Below are 23,331 nucleotides of genomic sequence, written 5' to 3'. Positions count from 1 at the left end.
TCAGTGGTCAGCAATGTAAAATGACCAGAATTTGAAGTAATGTGTTGCAAAACCAAGTGGAAGTACTTTCTGGTTATCAACACTAATAAGCCTTTTTAGTACCAAGCCACTAATAAGGGACAATATTCTATGGAGATCAGTTAGCCATTTAGTGGTAGGTTGAAGGTATTGGATTCCTTTAGACTTGGAAGAAGTACAATTTTGTTTCACTGGAATGAATATATATTCTGGATGTCATATTCTTCCTATCATAACACTTCAGTTTGCAGTACCATCCATGGTGTTAAGGAATGTTCTATCACCATGATGCTATTCTGTCAAATAATTACTACTGACCAAGGAATTTATTTGACAGCAGCACAAGTGAAGCAATGGAGCTATGACCAATGAATTCACTAGTTTGACTACATACGTTGATAACCCATAAACAATTGGTCTTAAAGAATGCTAGATAACATAGAGAAGTCTCCTGGGTTCTCATAGGAGATGAGATCTTTATTTCCTGGGTTTGAGAATGAAGATGAGGAAGTGGGAAATGCTATTATTATTATTATGCCTAATTATCCACTTACAAAGTTTTGCTTCCCATTCCCACAGCTTTGGGCTCTGTTGGGTAGGATATTTTTGTTTCTCAAGAAGTTATGTTTCCACTACAGTAAAAAACAATATTTTCATTAAAATTAACATTGATTATGGTGATTTGAGTGTTGTATAGGGAATGTGCCTATCTGCAAATCCTCTAAATTAGTACCTGTGAATATGATTCTAATAGAAAACAGAATTAAGGAGAATCTGTCTTTTGATTAAACTGGGATCATATGGTAGAAAATGACTAAAATGTTAGAGTTGAGAGTATTTAAAATTGGACTTTGCCAGTATAAGTCATATTACACTATAGTTTAATATATTCTTTTTATTCTTATACTCTTGCTTCAAATTTTTCATGAACTCCATACAAATAGTACTTAAATGTCAAGTTTATTTGAGTACTCAAAACATACAGTGATAAAATGCAATGATTGAATGAATATCACTTAGGAATGAATTGAAGCTGCACCTAAGGTAGACAACCAACCAAGTAGTTAACTGCTAATTCTGTAACATGATCTATGTACAGGCATGTGCTTAGGTCATTTCCTTTGTTCACAATAAAGATTGCTTGATAAGACTATATTGCAAATCATGCCATTTTTAATAGTTTTCACTTGTTAGATTAATAGAAATGTTTTGATATTTATTCTCCGCATGAGTTATTCTTTTACATACTTTGTAAAATACAAATTTTCTATTGAATTTTCAGTGTCAAATAATAAATGAACACTCTTAGAAATATAATTTATCTCTGAGCCCTTGAAGTAAAGCAAAATAAAGCTGGGTTACCTTGAGAAAATTTAATTTCTATTTATAGGGCTTGCTTTCCCTTCAAAACTTGGAGATAATGCTAAAAGCAAGGTTGTACATAAAATGTAATGTCATAAATAGGTACTCAACGGTGATAACTGCTTTTTTATTTATTCTGCCCTTTCTTGTACTTGGCTATGATGTTAAAATTAATGTGTATTATCTTTTCATTGTTTAAAAATAACTTTATCATCAAACACACACATATAAAAATTAAAACCATTCAAGGAAGAACAATGCAAAGGAAAAAACTACAATAATATTCAAATACAGTAGAACCCAACCAAAACAAAACTGAAAAGCACTTAAACATTTTTCCATATAACTTAAAAAAGCATCTCAAGCACCAACAAGACACCGGAGGACGTGATTTGTTTCAGAAAGATCCCCAAAACCAACAGTGAACAAATAGTGGTCTGGAAAAAACTCTAGTTAGCTAGCAGGCTCCACATAAGCCAAGCTTCTCCCTAATTTAAATTTCAATACAGTCATATGACACGCGATGGAAACACAATCTGAGAAATATGTTGTTAGGCAATTTCATCCATAAGTATCCTTAATTACACTATCAGTATCTCACACTAGAGAAACTATTGAGTATTTACACATGTGTGTCCTATTTATTTCACTTAAGAGGATGGCCTCAATATGCATCCATTTAGCTATCAATCTCTAGTTTCTCTTTCTTTATGGCTGAGTAGTACTCTATTTTATAAAAAAACCCCACATCTTCTTTATCCAGTTTCCAGGTGATGGGCTCTTGGGCTGTTTCCAAGCTTTCGCTAGTATGAACTGTGCCACTATAAACATGGGTGCACATATATTGCTGTGGTATGATTCTTTTAATTTGGGAAGATACCCAGCAGGGGGACAGCTAGGTCGAATTGGACCTCTATGCCTAGTTCTTTGAGGTATCTCCATACTGATTTCCCCAGTGGTTGTACCAGTCTGCACTCCCACCGACAACAGATAAGGGTTCCTTTCTCCCCACACCCCCTCCAACATTTGTTATTGGATGATTTCTTAATAGCAGCCAATCTTTCTGGGGTGAAGTGGCATCTCAGTGTTGTTTTCATCCGCATCTCTCAAATAACCAGTGATGTTGAACATTTTTTCATATATTTATTTACTGCTTTTCCTTCTTTGTCTGAGAAATGTCTGTTCATTTCAGATGCCCATTTTTGAATTGGGTCTTTGAATTTGGGGGGTCTGATTTTTTTCAGTTCTTTATATAGTCTAGATAGTTGTCCTTTGTCTAAGGTAAAATTGCTGAAAATTTTTTCCCACATAATAGGTTGTCTCTTAGCTCTGTTGGTGGCTTCTCTTGCAGTGCAGAAGCTTTTTAATAAGATCCCAGTTGTTGATTCTTTGTGCTAGTTCCCGTACCACTGAGTCTTTGTCCATAAAATCTTTTCCTATACCAATGTCTTCAAGAATTCTACCTAACTTATCTTCCAGCAAATTTAGTGTTTCTATCTTAATATTTAAATCTTTAATCCACTTTCATCTTAGTTTAGTGCATGGTGATAGGTATGGGTCTAGTTTTAATCTTTGGCAGGTTGCTATCCAGTTTTTCTAACACCATTTATTAAATAGGCCATCTTTCCTCCAATGAGGATAGTTGGCTCCTTTGTCAAAGATGAGGTGGCTGAGCATATCTGTAGTTGTTTCTGCATCTTCTAATCTATTCCACTGATCCTTGGGTCTGTTTCTTTGCCAGTATCGTGATGTTTTTATCACAGTAGTTTTGTAGTATAGTTTTAAGTTGGGGATTGTAATACTGCCAGCCATGTCTCTGTTGCCTAAAATTTATTTTACTATTCTAGGTCTCTTCTGGTTCCAAATGAATTTTTGGATTGTTTTCTCTAGTTCTATGAATATTATCTTTTCATTTTAAGATTTCTGTTGCTGCTTCTTTTTTTTTCTTTTCTTTTTCTTTAAGTTTATTGGTACATTTTAGACATACAATACAGTTATATTCATCATTGGGAACTTGTACCTTTATATGATGTGTTTGTTTTTTCCCCATTCCCCTGCCCTCCCTTCCACTCCTCCACCCATCCATATTTACAGAGACTTTGTTTCCATTTTTTCCTTTTCTCATATTTTTCCTTGCCCTTCTTTCCTTTCCCCTGCCCCTCCCACTTCCCCTTCCCCTTCAGACCTTTTCTTCCTATTTCACTGATTCTTAAAAGCAAATTTCTATCCACATAATTTATCATTCTGGAAAAAAGAAAAACAGAATATAATTTCTGCCATTTAACTTTTAGAAAAATTTTTGAAATAGACAAAAGATCTTATTTGTACACATTTTGAGAAATAACTATTACAGACATTTGAATAAAAGTGACTACTTAATTATTAAAATATTTCATTGTGTGTTTATTAAATATTAACCACTATCCTAATATACTGAAGTTTTTAGAAATAACCAGGTACAACATGGTTGCTCTCTCAGGGATATTACATTTCAGTACACTTACCAAAATGATTAAGAATTAAAACCATAAATATTCTTTATGATTAATAACTCAGGGAAATATAATCAAAGTTTATTAGTTTTAGTTATTTATTTACTTATTTATTTTTACTGAGTTAATGAACATCAAATGACAGTAACTTAGACCATTGTTCTTTATATGTTTTAACACTCATACTTAATACTTTCTTCATTTTTTTCCCTGTTAGTATTTGGGTAGGAAGATAGGATCAAGGCAAAAAAAATTTTGCTCTTTGACAGATAACTGAAGTTTAGAGGAATAAATGTCAGTGTTTCAGATGCAAATTGTTCCAGTGGTGTTGAGAGAACATTTAGAAAATTTCATTAAAATGCTATCCAGAAGAATGGACATATGGCTTTGCAGAATGAATTACATAATTTTACTTCACATAGTTAAATGAACAGAGAATCTAAATGAATAATATTCTTATACAGAAGGATCAGTAGTGTTTGGATTCTAGGGAAATATTTCAAGGTGTTCTATTAGTTTCTTAGGAAATGTTCAAATTACCTTTTTATATCATCTTATTTCTGCACCTGGAACCCAGGAATAACGTGTTTACATAAACCAAACATAAATAAATCCTTAACCTATTTTACAAGGTCATTATATTTTCAACTTCTGTTCACATTGAGGCTTTAAAGTAAGAGATATTAAGTCTAGAATCCATGTAATAGCTTTGGAATCTCTTCATAGCATTTTTGATTTCTTTGTTTCTCAATGTATAAATGGCTGGATTTAGGAGAGGAGTAATAACAGAGTAAAACACAGCAAGGAATTTGTCCACCCAGGTAATGCTGAGTGGCCACACATAGATGAAGATACAGGGGCCAAAGAAGAGTACCACCACTATGATGTGGGCAGTGCAGGTAGAAAGAGCCTTGGATGCACCAGTTTTAGAAGTTTGGCTGACAGTGAGAAGAATATATGTGTAGGATATCAGCAACAGAATAAAGCAGGTCATAGCCAGAACCCCACTGTCACTGTTCATTAATATTTCCAAGTTAGAAGAATCTATGCAGGCCAGCTTGAGTACCAGAGGTATATCACAGAAGAAGCTGTCTATTACCCTGGGGCCACAGAATGGCAGCTGTATAATTACAACAAGTTGGCTCATGGCATGCACAAAGCCAATGATCCAGGCAGTTGCCACCAACCCAATGCACCTTTGTAGGCTCATTATAGTAGAATAGTGCAATGGTTTGCAGATGGCCACATAGCGGTCATAGGCCATTACCACCAGCAGGACCATCTCACCCCCTCCAACAAAATGCACAAAGAGGATCTGGCACATGCAACCTCCAAAGGAAATGGTCTTTTCCTTCCTGAGAAAGTCTGTGATCATCTTAGGAGTGGTAACTGAGGAAAGCCACATATCAACAAATGACAGATTGGTCAATAAGAAGTACATGGGGGAAAGCAGATGGGGGTCAGTGATGATTAAGATCATGATGAAAATATTTCCAGATACAATGATCACATAAAGCATAAAAAATATCATAAAGAGCAAGACCTGAATATTCCATGAGTGGCAAAGCCCCAGAAGCACAAATTCTGATACTATAGACTGATTTCCTTCATCCATTTTGTTCAGTGCTATGTGTCCTCTGAAACAACCTACAGAGAAGGATAGATTAGCAATTAGTGAAATGAGGAAGGGAATTTGATTTTATTTTGGGAATTTGGTGAAACTTAGTGACTAGGTCTGAAATTGATATGTATAATTGAAAAAAGAAGTCTGAGTAAATATACATAGTATTACGCTCAAAAACTAATTGTGAATGGCTTTTTAAGAGCAGAGAATGAGATGGGATTGTTATGCAAATAATTTATTAACAAGTTTTCCTTATCAGCAGGGAAGTGAGGAAAGTAGAAGAGCAAGGGAAAAAGCTAAAAAATGTTTGAAATATTGCCTGGAAATTAGCTTGCCAAAGAGTCCAGTCAAACAGGATCTAAGTGGGACATCAGCAACAATTATTATACCAAATAACAAATATTCAGGACCTTTACTTCAGAACGCAGGCAAAGTGACATTGAAATCTTAAAAAAATGGCAATGCTACTTTCCCTTTTCATTGTACTTCTTCTTTAAAATATCATAAAATTAATTTTAGCTTATTATTCTAAAATATATATTTGCATAATATTGAGAGAAAAACTACATAAGTCATATAATATGGATATCTGACATGATGATTTGGATACAAAACCAAGTACATACATTATAATTAATTAAAATCTACAATTAAATGGAAATCATTTAGTAAACTAAGCAGACAATTTTGCAGGGCTAAAGTCAACTTAGACATAGATTCAGAGTTCATAAATTCTAAATGGAAAGTCAGTTTTACTCAAGCTTATCAACAGAAAATATTTATCAATTATATAAAAAGATAACTGAAAATCTCAAAGTGTTGAAGTCTTATCATTTATAAACCATCAGAGATGTGAAGTTTATCTATCATTTATCATTTATGTATTTGATCTATGTATTTGTATGCATTATCTAACATAAGAACAAGTTATAAACGTGTAGGGAGTACATCTTTGACTATTAATATTGAAACTATAAGCAGTTAAAACCTCTGTGGTGACTAATTTTTTCCATCCAAATAGAACAATGATTTTGCTTATATTGGTCCCTAATAAATTAAGAATTATTTCCAAGCTGCAGATTGGAAATATTTTTATTGTTTATTTCTCTCACCCTTTATTAATTTCTCCACTGGCATTGTTTCATTTTAAAAAAAAAATTCTGTTCTCCTTCTATATTTGAAATCTCCAAGGTGTTAGGAAGGAGAGTAAATGAACAGTGAAAACCATTGTTGCATCATGAACTCCAAAGCATAGATTAAGGATAGAAAGAAATTTTCCTAATGTAATTAGGTAAAGTGCACATTTGCTGTGGAAAATGAGAAATATATGATAATAGTCTCAAATCACAAATAAGTCTTCTATTAATTCCATAACTTCAAAATTAATATCTTGATATTATACCTGATAGATTTTTAGCCCCAAGACACTGAAAAATCTGACCCTTGTCTTGAAACTTAATTTCTTATCAAGACAAACTTTTCAACATTTGTTTCTATACCTTCTGGAATAAGTGAGATAGAAGATAATAACAACACAATTGGAATTGTCTTTGAGAATAATTTGTTAGAAAATGAACATATAGTTTTATAGGAAACAAACTACCATTAAGAAATCATAATTTTATCAATTTTTGACATTAGTAGTACTTATAATCATTGTAATTATATTACTGGACATTAATTCCAAATTTCAAATTATTAGTGGAATTATTACAAGCTTTAAAATTAGTTACATTTGCTCTGAAATCTTAGTCTATTACTTGTTGAGCCTGTAACTTTGATATTAATATAGTTCTGTTTCTGAAAATAGGACACTCAGTCTAATGAGTGTGATGATGTGCTGTGAAGATGAATGAAAAAACACATAACATGTTTCATACATGTACTCCCTATTAATGATTAATGTCATCATTATGTACTGCAAATGTACTAATAAAAATAAAAAAGAAATAGGAAAAAATAAGGGTTTATCAGGTCTTTCCATCAGTAAAAGTATTTTTTTTTAAAAAAGCAAAAGACATAATCAGTTTGATACATCTACTATTAATAACTGTTAAGGTAAACCTTAGAGTATATTTTTCTGGAATTTTTGACAAATATATTCATGTATATCCAAGCACTTTGTCATCAAAATATAACAATAACATTTCTTTAAAATACCTACTACTTAAATTTTCTCTAAATTAACACACACTGAGCAAACCTATACGATGTACAAATTCAAGGGACATATCAGACATGTACCTTGCTTTCCAGGGACTTAATTTTTTAATTTTTCACTTATGTTTGGCATAGGAGCAGTTATTAATATTTTAAGAGGTCCAACAAGAGGTGATAAGACATTTTTAAAGCATGGAATTCTTACTTTTGCTTCAGAGAAAATTTCTGTAAACAGGGTAAATGATAGTTCTATGTTTGATGAAATTGAGAACTCAGGGAAAGTAGACAAATTGTACTGCCTTTTAAAAAGGTATAAAATATAGCAACATAATCCACTCAAGGTCCGTCGGTCAGGGACAAGGATATAAATATTGTATGATCTTCCTGAAATGTGAAATCTAAAAATATTAAACTCATATAAGCAGAGAGTAGAATGGTGGTTATGAGAGGCTTTGGGGCTAAGGAGAAACTTGTCAACTGGTGCAGTTTCAGTTAGTCAGGAGGAATCAGGTATTTTGATCTGTGGCACAATTTATAATGATATAAATTAAAATGTATTATATATTTAAAATTTGCTAAAAGTACAATTTCCAATGTGTCATCACAAATAAAAAGTAAATGAGATGATAGACATGTTTAATTTAATCATTTCCATATTACACATATACCACCACATCATATTGTACCCCATAAATATATACAATTATAGTGTTTAAAAATAAATAAAATGTAATAAATTTTGAGCCTATTCTAGCTGTAATATTCTTCCAGAAAGATTCTTTTCTATATTAATAACCTTAAAAGTCTATATCAATATTTATATTATACAGGAAGTATCTTATCCTTGGAGAATTTAATAGATTTACTAAAATATACATGGGGTGAAGAACTCGAAGAAATTCCAAATTTTTCCCAGTGCTTCATTTTTTCTTCCTTTTTACTCAGATTATGAGTTTTAATTCTCTTTATGTAGTAATATCATTTTGACTTCATTGATTAATCCTTTTCACTTTTATTTCTATGTGAAAAGTTATCTGAGCATGTGATGCTTTCTCTGATATAAAAATAATTTTAATTAAATGAGTCAGATCATTTTCACAAGGATAACTGGAACTTGGGGTGTCTCTGAGGCAGTACATTATGGTGTATGAACTGTTGTTAAAAAATTATACATATGAAAATATGAATAGCACAGGAGGGAAAGTCTGTGTAGTGGTTCGTGAAAATATAAGAAGTGGAACCAGCAATTCTTAACTGCAAGGTTAATGGGTATGTGTGAAACAGGCACACAGAAAAAATCTAAATCTTGAAGAGAGTCACAGAGAACACAAGATGACTTACTAAATACAAATTTTCTCTAAAGTCAGATTTTCTTTTAGCCTGCTCTTCTGATGTGTACTCGAGATGATATCCATTGTTGGGTGGAGACAGTGTCTGTGGAAGTGCTATTCTTCAGCCAGATATATATTCATCACCTGAAGTGATCCCTTGGGCAAAAATTTTCTGTTCTATGTTCTGTATATTCTGGACAGAAAAGGAATCATGGACTGTTTTTAACTCGAACATTCTGTCTGGAGCTTCTCTAATAGAAGAGATATCAATTTTTGCATACATTGGGAAACAGAAGGAAAACAAGAGAAACCTCATATAAATCAGCTAAGTGTTAAAAATTTCTGAAGCTGAAAAATTATTCTTATAAGTAACAAAAACGTCCATCTTCAAACTTGATCTATAATTTGATATAAATAATTAGATTCAATTAAAGTTTAATTCCAGTTGTAAGAGAAATCATAAGCCCATGTGACATATGCCACCCATCAAGCATCCTGATGTAGACAGAAAGTGGGAGGTATTTCTACATTGTATAAATAAACAAGTACTCTTAGTCAGTGGACATGTTTGATATTGTCTGTTACTACTTGACAACCTGACAGTTACATGCTGGATGTCAAACCATCAAGATATTTAGATTTTTTTTAAAGTGGGACATTTATGATAGTTTAAAATACATTTATTTTGACCTCTGATTTTTTAAAGAAATCTTATTTGGGTACTATTGTCATATAATAAGATGCCTATATGTAAAGTACATATTTGCTTTGCTTTTTTGCCATAAATTAGTTGAATGTATTATGTGGATGTATTTCTGGACCATTGATACAAATTACAAAACTTTCAAATTACAAATTTAATTTTTTTCAAAAAGGATTGCTATAGTAATTTGGCTCCATCTAAAATTAAAGTCTCTGTGTCCTGGTGCTGGAAATGACAGCTGTAATGGGAGTTATGTGTTTTACTGGATACTTTCCCCATGTTTTCAAGAACTTTTACAATTCATACCTGGGGATAAAGGAACAGACTCTACCTTAAATTCCTGTGGTTTTTAATGTGCTGCCTTGAGTCTCAGAGGAGACTTCATTTGGACTTTTGAACAAGGCTGGAACTTTTGAGATTCTGGGAGAGATTATTAATTTTCATTTATGCAAGATAGTTGTATAATGTTAAGCAGAGTTATTAACATGTTTATTTGGAGATTGAGTATGGCTTAAGGAGATGTGTTTGCTGTCAGATTGACAAGGAGTAGGGCGAGCTTGTCAACTTGATTGACCAGGGAGCTGCTGAGAAGCTTAGTAAGGAACACTTCTAGGTGGGTCATGAAAGCGTGAACTTGGGATCTGTATTTGTTCACTGATTTACTTCTTTCCTGGCTGTGTTCTCCTGATTTACTTTCTGGCCAATATGAACTGAGCAACTTTGCTCAGCAACACCTGTCTCCATGTTTCTGTCCTGGGATCAGTTTACCATGGATGAATTTCTCTGAAAACTTGATACAAATAAACCTGTCCTTCTCAAGTTGTGGGCTTTGACACTTGGTCCCAGCAATGGGGAAAACTGACTAATACATTCAAGTTCACAAATATTTGATTTGTTCTATGAAATGGGAATATTTCTTCATTTTCTCTCCAAAGAGCATAAGGAAATAATACCTGAGAGATTTACAATTTGTTAATAATGTATTGTGTGATAATTTGATTTTCGTAAACAGACTTAGTTTTCAATTATTACCATTAATTAAGGTGATATGAAACATTTCTTATAGTTCTTTTGTTCAGATTGCTTGCCTTCACTATTTAATATACGAGATTATTTTCTTCTTTTTTTTCAATAACCATGTTTTTTTTTTGTACTGGGGATCGAAATCAGGACCTTGTGCTTGCAAGACAGGCATGATGCCACTGAGCTAAATCCCGGCCTCCATGATGGTTTTGACTAACTGAAATTTCTTTAAAATTTTGAAGTATTTATGATAGGATTTGAAGTACTCTAACCCTGTAGCATAGAGTATGAAAACTTACAATATTTTGGGAATCTTAAAATTTTAAGACATATTCAAAATCTGTGGCTGGAGTAATTTTTTAGGTTTGTTCAATACATATGGTTAGTCTGACAAGATTTAGAAAAGCAATTGTGTTATAAGGTACAAAAACAACATGGATAAAAGTAAAATAAAGAAACAGAAAAAAGATGTTTCAAAGGGAAGAAAAAGTTATATCTCTAGAAACTGGCCTTAATAAAATGGAGATATTTGATTTATTTAACTCAGAATGAGAGTTGTCATAAGGATGATTATTGAGTTCAGGAAAGCAGTGCATGAACAAACTGAGTATTTCAAAATGATAGAAAATATAAAGCTGATGAATATAACTCAACTGAAAAATTCAATAAAGGGAGGAGTTCAACAGCACACTAGATGGATTTGAATACAGATCTATTAATTTGAAGATAGGTCATCAGAAAATAATGCTAATTATAAAGTGTAAAGTATAAAGTAAACAGAAGAACAGCAAACTCAGATATTTTACAGAACTTACAGGATGCCATCACATGAATAATAATACATGAATGATCATAGTTGCAGTAGAAAGAAAGTGATAGAAAAAATTGTTCATAGATGTAATGGCTGAAAACTTCCCAACCTCATGGAAGTAAATAGAAATACAGGTCCAAGATGCCCAAGAGACACAAAATAAAATGAATCAAAAGACTGACATTATGATACTTGTAATCAAATCACACACAAAAAAACTAAAGACAAAGGATTTTTTTTTTATTCTTCAAATTCTCATTCTTTTTTTTATTCTTAAGTTCTTTCATTGGTACATTTTAGGTATACAATACGTTTACATTGTCATTGGGTGCTTGTACCTGTACATGACGTATCTTAGTTCTTATTTTTTCCCTATTATCTGTGTGCCCTTCACTGCCTCCACCCTTTCCTATTTACATAAACTTCATTTCCATTTTTTTTCTTTTCTCATAAATTTTCTTTCCCTTCTTTCCTTTCCCTTTCCCCTCCCATCACCCATACCTCTTTGGAGTTTTCTTTCTCTGTCAAATTATCAATTATTCATTTTAATAATTTTAACCCTTATTTACACTTTAAATTTCTCATACTAGAGAAATTATTTGGTATTTATACATGTGTGTCCTATTTATTTCACTTAAGAGTGTGGCATCAATATGCATCCATTTAGCTATAAATGACTCTAGTTTCTCATACTTTATAGCTGAGTAATACTCCATTTTATAAAAAAAAGCACATCTCCTTTATCCAGTTTCCAGGTAATTTGGCTATTTCCAAGCTTTAGCTATTGTGAACTGTGCCGCTGTAAACATGGGTGCACATATATCACTGAGGTATGATTTTTTTAATTCTTTTGGGAAGATACCCAGCAGGGGAATAGCTGGGTCAAATAGGACCTCTAGCCCTAGTTCTTTGAGGTATCTCCATACTGATTTCCACAGTGCCTGCACCAGCCTGCACTCCCACCAGCAATGGAGAAGGGTTCCTTTCTCCCCACACCCTCACCAGCACTTGTTATTGGTTGATTTCTTGATAGCAGGCATTCTTTCTGGGGTGAGGTGGAATCTCAGAGTTGTTTTCATCTGCATCTCTCAAATGACCAGTGATGTTGAACATTTTTTCATATTTTTATTGCTGCTTTTCTTTCTTTGCCTGAGAGATGTCTGTTCATTTCAGATGATCATATTTGAATTGGGTCTTTGAATTTGGGGGGGGTCTGATTTTTTTCAGTTCTTTATATATTCTAGATAGTAGTCCTTTGTCTGAGGTACAGCTGCTAAAAACTTTTTCCCACATTGTAGGTTGTTTCATAGCTCTGTTGGTGGTTTCTTTTGCAGTGCAGAAGCTTTATAATAAGATGAGATTCCAGTTGTTGATTCTTTATGCTAGTTCCCATGCTACTGAGGTTTTGTTTATAAAGTCTTTCCCTATGCCGATGTCTTCAAGAGGTCTACCTATCTTCCAGCAAGTTTAGTGTTTCTGTTTTGATATTTAGACCTTTAATCCACTTCAATTTTAGTTTAGTGTATGATGATAGGTATGGGTCTAGTTTTAATCTTTGGCAGGTTACTATCCAGTTTTTCCAACATCATTTATTCAATAGGCTATCTTTCCTCCAATGAGGGTGGTTGGCTCTTTTGTCAAAGAAGAGGTGGTTGAGTATGTCTGGAGTTGTTTCTGAATCCTCTAATCCATTCCACTGATCCTCAGGTTTGTTCTTTTGCTTGTACCATGCTGTTTTTATCACAGTAGCTTTGTACTATAGTTTTAAGTTGGGGATTGTGATACCCCCTGCCATGTTTCTGTTGCCTAGAATTGATTTTGCTATTCTAGGTCTCTTCTGGTTCCAAATGAATTTTTGGATGGTTTTCTCTAGTGCTGTGAAATATATTGTTGGAATTTCAACTGGGATTGCATCAAATCTATATATTAGTTTTAGAAGTGTGGCCATTTTCACTATATTGGTTCTTCTTACCCAGGATCAAGAGACATTTTTCCATTTTCTTATACCCTCTTCTATCTCTTTTTTCAGAGTGCTGTAGTTTTCAGTTTTGAGTTCTTTTATTTCTGTTTTAGAGCCTCTAATCATGTCTTTCACTCTGATCACCATCTCTGTTGTTATCTGGGAGATTTTTTCTGCTTTGAATTTTTCTAGAGCCTCATTCATCTGTTTTGTTACTTCCTGTGCCATCAGTTCAGGGTGTGCAGGTGGTTGATTATCAGACTTTTCCACCTCGTTTTCCTCAGAGTTTACCCTTGGTTGGGTGGAAGTCTGAGTTTGTGCCTTGTTTAAATGTCTTCAAATTTTGGTTTTTGGTACTGTCCTTGGTTTAATTCCTGGGTTGATACTTTGAAATTGCTTATTGTAAGTATCTTTGTTGTTTTTAATTAGAACCCTTAGGGAATGATTGCTTCTCAGATGTGTCTTCCAGATATAGCTAGTCTTTAAATTTTGAATCTCTAATGACTCTGCGGCTCATTTTCATTATGCTAGGAAGGACCACTGACTAGATCAATCACAACACCTTAGCCCAAGTGATACAATCTGCAACACCATAGCATCAAGTACATCTTAGAAAATGACATTTTATGGTAGTTCTTAATCTATCACTTTCTACTGTGTGAATTAAATAAAATTTGAGGACCAACCCACCATATGTTTATAGTGAATAAACTCTTCAGTACAGCAACTTTATGCTTTGGGATGGGGAGTTAGAAGGAGTTGGGGAGGGAGGGATAGATAGAAGCATAGGGGAAAGTTAGCAGTGGCGCCAGAGGACAAGGGTGAGAGAAGAAAAAAGAGAAGAAAAGAAAAAGACAAAATCTGAATTAGGGCCAGAACAAAAAGTGAGATGAGGAACATTGTGTGACATCAAGAGAGTGAGTGTGAGAGAAAGCAAATGGAAAGAGAAAAGAAAGAAGAAAGGAAAAAAAGAAGAGAAAAACAAAAATTTGCAAAGAGTAGGAAAAAAATGTAAAATAAGAGAAAAAAACCAATAATACTAATTTTGGAAATAAAAAATAAAAATGAAAATGAAGCACCTCCTTCAGGGTATGTCTCTGCCGTCACAATAGACAAAGTGGCCAGCAGTGTGCAGATGTAAGTCAATGAGTCTCAGCAAGCCAGTTGCAGACCCATGCAATTCAGGCAGATTTCTGGCTGCAAGTCCCAAGTTGAGCTCCCTGTCCTCCTGTGGGGTTGAACTCTTCAAGGCTCTACTTCAGGTTCCAGCTGCCCTTCTCCTGAAGATAGTCCAGGTTCCGATGGGAGGTGATGATCCCTCCAACTTATCCAGTACAGTTGTCTGGTGGTCTGGTGTCCTCTGTGTCTTTGTAGTGTGAAGGCAGGTAGTGGTACAGCCAAGAGGTTGGAGGGGGATGGGAATGGGGGGTTCTGCAAGCACCTGCACTGCTAAGTGGATCACTGCTGTGGGCCTGAGCTGAATGGGTGGGTTCCCAGAAACCCGGGACCTCTCTCTGGAGTTCACAGAAAAATGGCTGGCATTCAAATTCTCATTCTTAAAAAATGATTCCCCATCTTCAGCTTGATTCAGTTTTAATTGTTCATCCCTGATCAGCAGTGTGGTGGCACCTGCTAGGTTCCCAAGGACAGGCTCACGACACAGCAGCTCTTCACCGACGCCAAGGGCCTCACCTACAAGGACTTCCTCCACGAAAGATTTTTTAAACAGCAAGGAAATAGTGATTTTCTTCATACTGCATCAGAGTATGGGCAAATTTCTGGATAGAAATTTTGCAGACTAGAAGAGATTAGATGGAATATTTAAATGCTGAAAAAAAGTCATAAAACTTAACCTCCCTGATAAAATTCTGCAAAATCTAGGTATAAAGAAACTAGAATTAGTTACGAAAAAACAGAATAAAAATACTTAAAGTTTTCTCCATAAATTGTAAATGCTTAAGAAGATAAATGTTTAACTTGATTTGAATATCTAAAAAAATATACATGTATTGATATATTACATGATAATTCACTAATATGTACAACTTTGATATATTTATATATCAGTTAAAAATAAATGTAGTTTTAAAAGAAAAGCTTTAGTATGGTATTCCTCTTGTAATACAGCTGCAAGTTTCATTTTTAAAGGAGGAAGCAGTAATATTATTTTGTCTGTTAAATATTTTAAAACACGTTGAGATCACTGCATAATTTTATTGTATGTGAAATTTACAATGGTTTAACTTATAAGAACAATGACATCTATCTACTTATCATCTACCTATTATCTATCTATCCCACTTGTTTTACAATAAATATTACATTTTATCAACTCATCTTTCCATGGACACTTAGATTATTGATCATTATGACTAGTGTTGTACTGAATATGAGTGTACAGCTATTTTTTGAGATATTGACTTCATTTCCTTTTAGGTGTATAGCCAGATATGATTACTGCTGGATCATATTGTCCTCTAATTAAGTTTTTGTGAGAAGCTTTCAATCTATTTTACATACTGCAATTATCAATTTACATTCTTATCAATGCTTTTACAGGATTCCTTTTTTTTCCACAATCTTACTATTATTTGTTATCTTTTGACCTTTTGATAATGGCCATTCCAACAGACACAGAATAAAATTTGACTGTGGTTTTGACTTATACTTCCCTGATATTTATTAATTTTGATAACATTTATATATATATATTTGTGTATCCCACTTGCAGATTTGTGTATGCTGTATTCACTTTCATTCCTGTAATAAATTTCCTTAGATCATGTTGAATAATCCTTTTAATTTTCTATTAAGTGTGATCTGCTAATATTTTGTTGGAATTTATTTAGTAAACTGAATCATTGAGAAAAAAAATCAATGGAGTATCATTTAAGAAGCAGATTAACCCAGGAGAAGGCAACTCTAACTCACTTTGACTTCATGAATTCTAAATATTAACTAATATCCCAAGCTTAAACATGGAAAATGTTTACTTCAGTTATATGAATGAGTCCTCAGAAATCTTGAGGTTTGAAGTATTGTCATTTTCTGATCAAAAAGAAACCTGTTCTGTGTATGCAAATATGTAAACACAAGTATGAATGTATGTCTCTATCCCTACCTATCATTTATCCATCTTTCTTAAAATCATTATAAACTATTCATATAAGTAATTAAAATATATCTTTGTTAGTGTTGTGTGAAGTTAAAATTTCAGTAATAACTGGTTATTACTTACCTTTAAATATAATAATATTGTTTATATTTATTTCCTAAATAAATTGAGAAGTCTTTTCAAGCTGGATGGAAGAAAGAGAATTAGCCTTTTTCTTTCCCACTTTGTCCTCTTCTGTGACATTATTTTATTTTGTATGTGTCTTATCTTCCTTTATTTTTCACATTACCAGGCTGCTGCCAAGGAAAGTAGGTGGACAATGAAAACCATTGCTTCATTGTGAAGAGCAATTTCTCCTTCTCCTATACTGGAAACTCAGAAGTATACATTAAAGATGAAAGAAAAAATCCTTTTTTTTGCTATGGAAAGAAATATGTATGATAATAATGTTAAATTATAAATGAACATATTTTCAGTAGTAGAGAAATCTACCTAATTTTTTTTAAAAAATCCTGATATAATAGATTCATTTTCCTCCAAAACTTGAAAATTTTTACTTGCACCTTGAAATTTAACTTCTTTTCAACAAATATTTCAAAGTAAATTTTCAACAACTAGTTATACATCTTTTGAAATAAGTGACAATGAAGACAACTACATAATAGAAATTTAGGACTTTGTGTCTTAAAAAGGAAATTGCTGAAAGCTTTATATATTTTCTTTGAGAACAATTTACCAATAAGAAACCATTTTGTTTTTAACCAGCTTTTAAATTTTTTGTATTTTATAAGATTTTATATGCAATTACTAATTTTATATGTAGGAGAATTAGATTAGCCATAGAATTTTATTTTTTCATATGTTTTGAAATCTTATTCCACTAAATGTTAGCCTTGTGACATTAATCTAGACAAATTTTATATTTCCATTTCTTCATCTGTAAAAATAGAGATCACTCAGTGTAATATATGTGTTGTAAAGATAAATCAGAAATTCAAAGAAAGCACTTAAACTCTGTTTTCAGCAAATGTTTAATAAATATTAGTTATTTCCTTTTTCTATTTATTGTTTAATATTAAAGCAGTAGAGTTTTAAAATTTAAAGAAAAATATTTACTATGCAACCAAGGACTATCTCCAAAACAAATATAGAAGATAAAATTTTTTAAAAAAATGCCAACTACTGACATTTCTTTAAACTCACATACACATAATTTACAATGCTATAGGATATACATGCAAAGAAAATATTCCATACAAAGCTCACTTTCTAATAGTCTAAGAATTTTTAGAGCCTGTCTTGTAATTTTTACTCTGTCCTTCCAGCAGAGATTCTTAATATTTTAAGACAGATTAAAAGAGGTAATAAAGAACAAGTGCCATTAAAACACCTTTAGAATCCTAACCTTTAACTCAGAAGTTTCTTAAAAAGTGGGGTCTGGAAATAAAGACATTGAACTCTAAGGGAAAAGACACAAATTTAGTTGCTTCTTGAGAAGGTTTAAAATACATACATTGAAACATATTTCATCCTCTCTTATATATGTGATTGTTCCTTTTAGAAATAACAATAGCCCTAAAAATCTGTAAGATTCTTAATATTTGTATTTTACAGAGAGAAACTTGAGCTTTCAAAATATGACAGAGTCCATGAGATGTTATACGCTGGCTGAGATACACAGGGACAATAGCTCACAATGTCTTCTTTTGCTCTTAAATTGTGGATTTTAATTATATTTCTGTAATATTTATATTTTATATTACTTCACATTAGATATGGAGTCAATTTTTGTTTATACTTCTATAATAAGCATCATCTTTTACATACAATGCTTTCTCTGATTTGAAAAATACTATTCTCTTAAGTGAGAGGGCACCATATAAACAATGGTAGTTGGAAGCTGCTCAGAGAGAGTAGCCATCAAAGAACTGTAATCCTGATTTCCACAGTGGTTGTAGGATTACAGTTCTTCTTTTTTCTTTTTGGTACTGGGGACTGAACTTGGGTACTTGCTCTTGGGAGTCAGGCAACAGAACCACTGAACTAAATCCCTGCCCCCTTGATTACAGTTATTTGATGGCTACTCTCTCTGAGCAGCTTCCAACTACAGAATAGTTTCTCTAGTATGAGAAACTGAAAGTGTAAATAAGGACTAAAAGGTATAATAGATAATGTGAAATAGGAAGAAAAAGGGCAAAGAGGAAGGGGAAGTGGGAAAAGAAAGAAGGGAATGGAATTAATATGAGAAAAAGAAAAAATGGAAACAAAGTCTTTGTAGATAGGGAGGGATGGAGGGGTTGAAGGGAGGGCAGGGGAATGGGGAAAAAAATAAGAACCAAGATGGATTATATATAGGACCAATAAAAATAAACAAAACTGTAGGGCCGGGGATTTAGCTCAGTGGTTTCGTTGCCTACCTCACAAGCGCAAGAATGAGAGGTCGATCCCCGATACCAAAAAACAACAACAACAACAACAAAAAAAACCTAAAACAAAAAAAATGTATTCCCCTAAAGCAGAGTGAGAAAAACTCAGTGGCAGGGCCTTTTTGTGGTGTTTGCATGATTCCTAACCAGGCCACAGGAATAGCATTGGTGAATACCCATGAATTAGTTGCTGAAAGTTTCAGAAGCTAAAACAAGCCTCTATTTTCAGGCATAGTGGGTTTTTGTGAAACAGACACAGAAATATTTTAATGATTATCTTGTGAGAATCAGGGAAGTGAACTGGCTTATTAAACACAAATTTCCTCTTAGATCAAATTCTATTTTAGTCTTCTTGTGTGAGATGACATCCGTATTGGGTACACGGTATCGGTGGAAGCACTTTCTCTCAGGCTGACTTGTGTTCCTCCGAATGAAATTACCTATCCTACAACTTGACAGACTAAGAATCACAAAAACAATTTACCTTACACATCTCTTGGCTACTAGTTTTGTAAGAATGATATCAAATATTACATACTCTGTAAATCAGACCATGCAAGATAGAAAAAAATCAAATAAATCAACCCACCATTAAAAATTAGTAAAGTTGTAAATTATTATTCATTTAACTTATACATAGTAATGAGTTTTTTTTTTTTTTTTTAGTTCTTGACCTGTAACTCAAGCTACATAATCAGATTTAGTTAAGGTTTAATTTCAGTTTCAAAATGTAATACATGACCACAAATAAAATCTGGCATCAATGGTGGACTCAAATACATTTCAGAGTTGTCAAAACAGGGTGCTATTCTTTGTTAGCTGAGTAATTTTTTTCAGTATCATCTATAATTACATAATGTCTTGACTCTTATGCACCAGATGTCAACTTATTAATATCCTAAGCTTTTATTTAATATAGATTTAAGTTTAAAATCATTTAATGAATAAAGTACTACTCAGCCATAAAGAATGAGAAACTAGAGATATTTGTAGCTAAATGGATGCACATTGAGGCCATACTCTTAAGTGAAATAAATAGGACACACATGTAAATACCAAATAGTTTCTCTTGTGTGAGAAACTGAAAGTGTAAATAAGGTCAAAATGTATAATATACAATATGAAATCAGAAGGTAAGGCCTAAGGGGAAAGGGGAAGTTGGATGGGTTGGGGAAGGGAAAGGAAATAAATAATAGAAAAGGAAAAAACAGAAACACATTTTTTTTAAATAGGGAGTGCTGAAGGGGTGGAAGAAGTTTAGGGGAATGGGGAAAAAAATAAGAACCAAGATATATCTTGTAAAGGTACAAATTCTCAATGATGAATGTCATCATATTGTATATCTATAATGTACCAATAAACATAATGAATAAAAAAAATATTGTGACCGTTTACTTTTTCAAGCAACTTTTTCATTTTACAATTGATATACATTAAACTGCCCATATTTCAAATGTTTAATTTGAATAGTTTTGACTTACATATGTATACAATCATGAAAGCCAACAGAAGCTGGTGGGACATGTATTTTGTCTCAGCCCCCAAAGATTTGTTGCTCCTTATTAAAAGTCCTCTTCTAGTTTCTCATGTACCCTTCCTCTCAACCATTATTTGCACCCTATAACTATTTATTAGTTCACATTTTCTGCAAATATGAAATGTACATTTATATAAATAGTATCAAGTATTAAGTACTCTTTTCTGACTGATATCTATCATTCATTATACCTTTCCCCTATATTTATCATGTTCTGTTTATGAAGAACACATTTTTTTTATTGCTGAATGAAATTCCATTTTATTTATATACCATAATGTCGTTATTGATTCAACTGATAAGGGACATCATCTTGTTGTCGTATTTTGGCTATTAGAAATAAGGCTTTTATGAATATGTATGTACAAATTTCTCTGTGAATTACATATTTTCAACTTTATCAAGATTCTTTTTATGACCCAGAATATAGTCCTACTTTGATATGTTCTATTTGTCCTTGAAAATGATTAATATCATCATTGATGTTTTTGATTAAAGTGTTCTACAATTCAGTTACTTTCAATTGGTTCATGATGTTCTTCACATCAAATAGTCTCATTAATTTTTTACTATGTCATTTATTAAACATTGAGAAGAATGCTGAAATGTTCACTTACAATTTTTTTGCCTATTTTTCCAGGTAATTGTATTGTATTTTGTTTCACATGTTTTTAAGAATGAATATATTTAAATAGGTATATCTTCCTGATTAAGTGATATTTTAAAAATATAAACAACTTTATTTTTGGTACTATTATTTACAATGAAATACACTTTGGCTCTTTTAAAGTAGGCACAGGATGGTTCTTTTGATGCAGTTAAAATCATTTTATAAAAACATTACCTTCAAATAGACTTTATTTTTTATTAAGTGAAAACCAAGCAAAAGTAATAAGGACTGTTATTCATTGTGTAATTTATCACTTTGGTTTCATCCCCTCTTTGTTTCTTTCTTTACTTTTTTTCTATTAGTACTCATGTAAAATGTTAGGTTGAGGAAAAAAAAATGATTACATTTTTAAGAAACAAAACATAAGTGAAAATATGAAGGAAAGTTCCAAAGGTGCATAAACACTTTTTTTCAATTAAAGTTTAGAGGAAAATTTTATGAAAGATTCATTAAGATGGTCTCCAGGGGAATAAATGTATGTTTTTAATAAAATAAATACAGATGTCATTTAACAAAGTTGAAGGCATAAGAAGACCGGTTAGGTAATTACCTGTTAAGGACTGCTAGGCTTCTAGGCATAAAACTTTTCACATGGAATGTGCACAGCAAATTCTGAATCTCTTGATAGCATTTTTCATTTCATTATTTCTCAGTGTATAAATGGCTGGATTTAGGAGAGGAGTAATGACAGAGTAAAACACTGCAAGAAACTTGTCCATCCAGGTGAGGCTGAGTGGCCACACATACAGGAAGATGCAGGGCCCAAAGAAGAGCACAACAACTGTGATGTGGGCAGTGCAGGTGGACAATGCCTTGTTTGTACCAGTTTGAGAGCTTTTGCAAACAGTGATAAGAATATGTGTATAGGATATCAGCAACAGAACAAAGGAAGTTAGGGCCACAAAGCCACAATTAACATTCATGAAAATTTCCAAATTATAAGGATTCGTGCAGGATAACTTGACTACCAGTGGTCTGTCGCAGAAGAAGCTGTCTATTTCCTTGGGGCCACAGAAAGGAAGCTTTGCAATCAAAACCACTTGACTCATGGCATGCACAAAGCCAGCTGTCCATGCAGTCACCACCAGCCCAATGCACCTGCGTAGGCTCATGATGGTGGAGTAGTGCAGTGGTTTGCAAATGGCCACATAGCGGTCATAGGCCATTACCACCAGAAGAACCATTTCAAGTGCTGCAATGAATTGAGAGAAGAAGACCTGGGACATACATCCTTCAAAGGAAATGGTCTTGTTTGCCCTGAGAAAGTCCGTGATCATTTTAGGAGTAGTGATTGAGGAAAGCCACATATCAACGAAGGACAAGTTGGCTAACAAGAAGTACATGGGTGAATGCAGATGAGGGTCAGTGATGATTAAGGTCACTATGACAATATTTCCAGGTACGATAACCAGGTAAAGCATCAAAAATATCATAAAGAATAAGACTTGAATGTTCCATGAGTGGCAAAGCCCCAGGAGCACAAATTCTGATACTATAGATTGATTTCCTCCATCCATTTTATTCAGTATATCCTCTGAAATAATCTAGATATGATAGATTGCCAGTCATTAGAATGAGAAAGGGTAGATAATTTTTAGAAATTAGCATCTACATCAAGAAATAAAATTATTGTGATGAGAAATCTTTTCAAGCACATATGATATTATACCCAAAATAGAAATTAAAAGTCCAAGATTTATTTTTCAAAGAAGCAGAGACTAAGGTGAGATTGCTTTGCAAGCAGTTTACTGAGCATTCAATCTTACAAAATGAGAGTAAGGAAAATAGTACTTCAAGGGGTAAGGTTAAGTTAGATTGACACTTGAAACATAGCCTCTGTCCACTGCTTCTAGAAAAAGAATCAGATTGGGGCAACAACAACCATTGCACAAAAAAACTAGAATTAGCTCAAATACGATAGTCCCATTTATACACAACTTTGGTTTTACTGTTTTAGGTGCCAGTAATTAAATTTACTCTGTAAATATTTGCATTTGTCTTCAGTCCTTCAAGATAGAGACATCATATTCACTTAATTTTTATTACAATATGTTGTTAAAGTTGTTCTCTTGTAAATTTAGTATTGTTAATTTGTTTCT

General features: G+C 32.9%; 2 protein-coding genes across 2 annotated transcripts; both read right to left on the bottom strand.

Annotated features, from left to right (window-relative positions):
* Positions 1–4,527: 4,527 nt before the first annotated feature.
* Positions 4,528–5,490, bottom strand: LOC101707922 (olfactory receptor 4K14). The gene has a single exon (XM_004865117.3). It carries the CDS (start codon positions 5,485–5,487, stop codon positions 4,528–4,530), a length of 960 nt encoding a protein of 319 aa, XP_004865174.1. The 5' UTR covers positions 5,488–5,490.
* A 15,355-nt stretch (positions 5,491–20,845) lies between these two features.
* LOC101707558 (olfactory receptor 4K3-like) lies at positions 20,846–22,752 on the bottom strand. The gene is made up of 2 exons (XM_004865116.4): positions 21,849–22,752; positions 20,846–20,919 (listed from the first exon to the last, which is right to left on the bottom strand). Exons 1-2 carry the CDS (start codon positions 22,747–22,749, stop codon positions 20,846–20,848), a joined length of 975 nt encoding a protein of 324 aa, XP_004865173.2. The 5' UTR covers positions 22,750–22,752.
* Positions 22,753–23,331: the final 579 nt, after the last annotated feature.

Source organism: Heterocephalus glaber, unplaced genomic scaffold (assembly GCF_053883595.1).
Source record: "Heterocephalus glaber isolate CG9 unplaced genomic scaffold, H.glaber_assembly_v1.0 deba00001662, whole genome shotgun sequence".
NCBI lineage: Eukaryota > Metazoa > Chordata > Mammalia > Rodentia > Bathyergidae > Heterocephalus > Heterocephalus glaber.
This window is presented reverse-complemented; position numbering and strand designations above follow the sequence as displayed.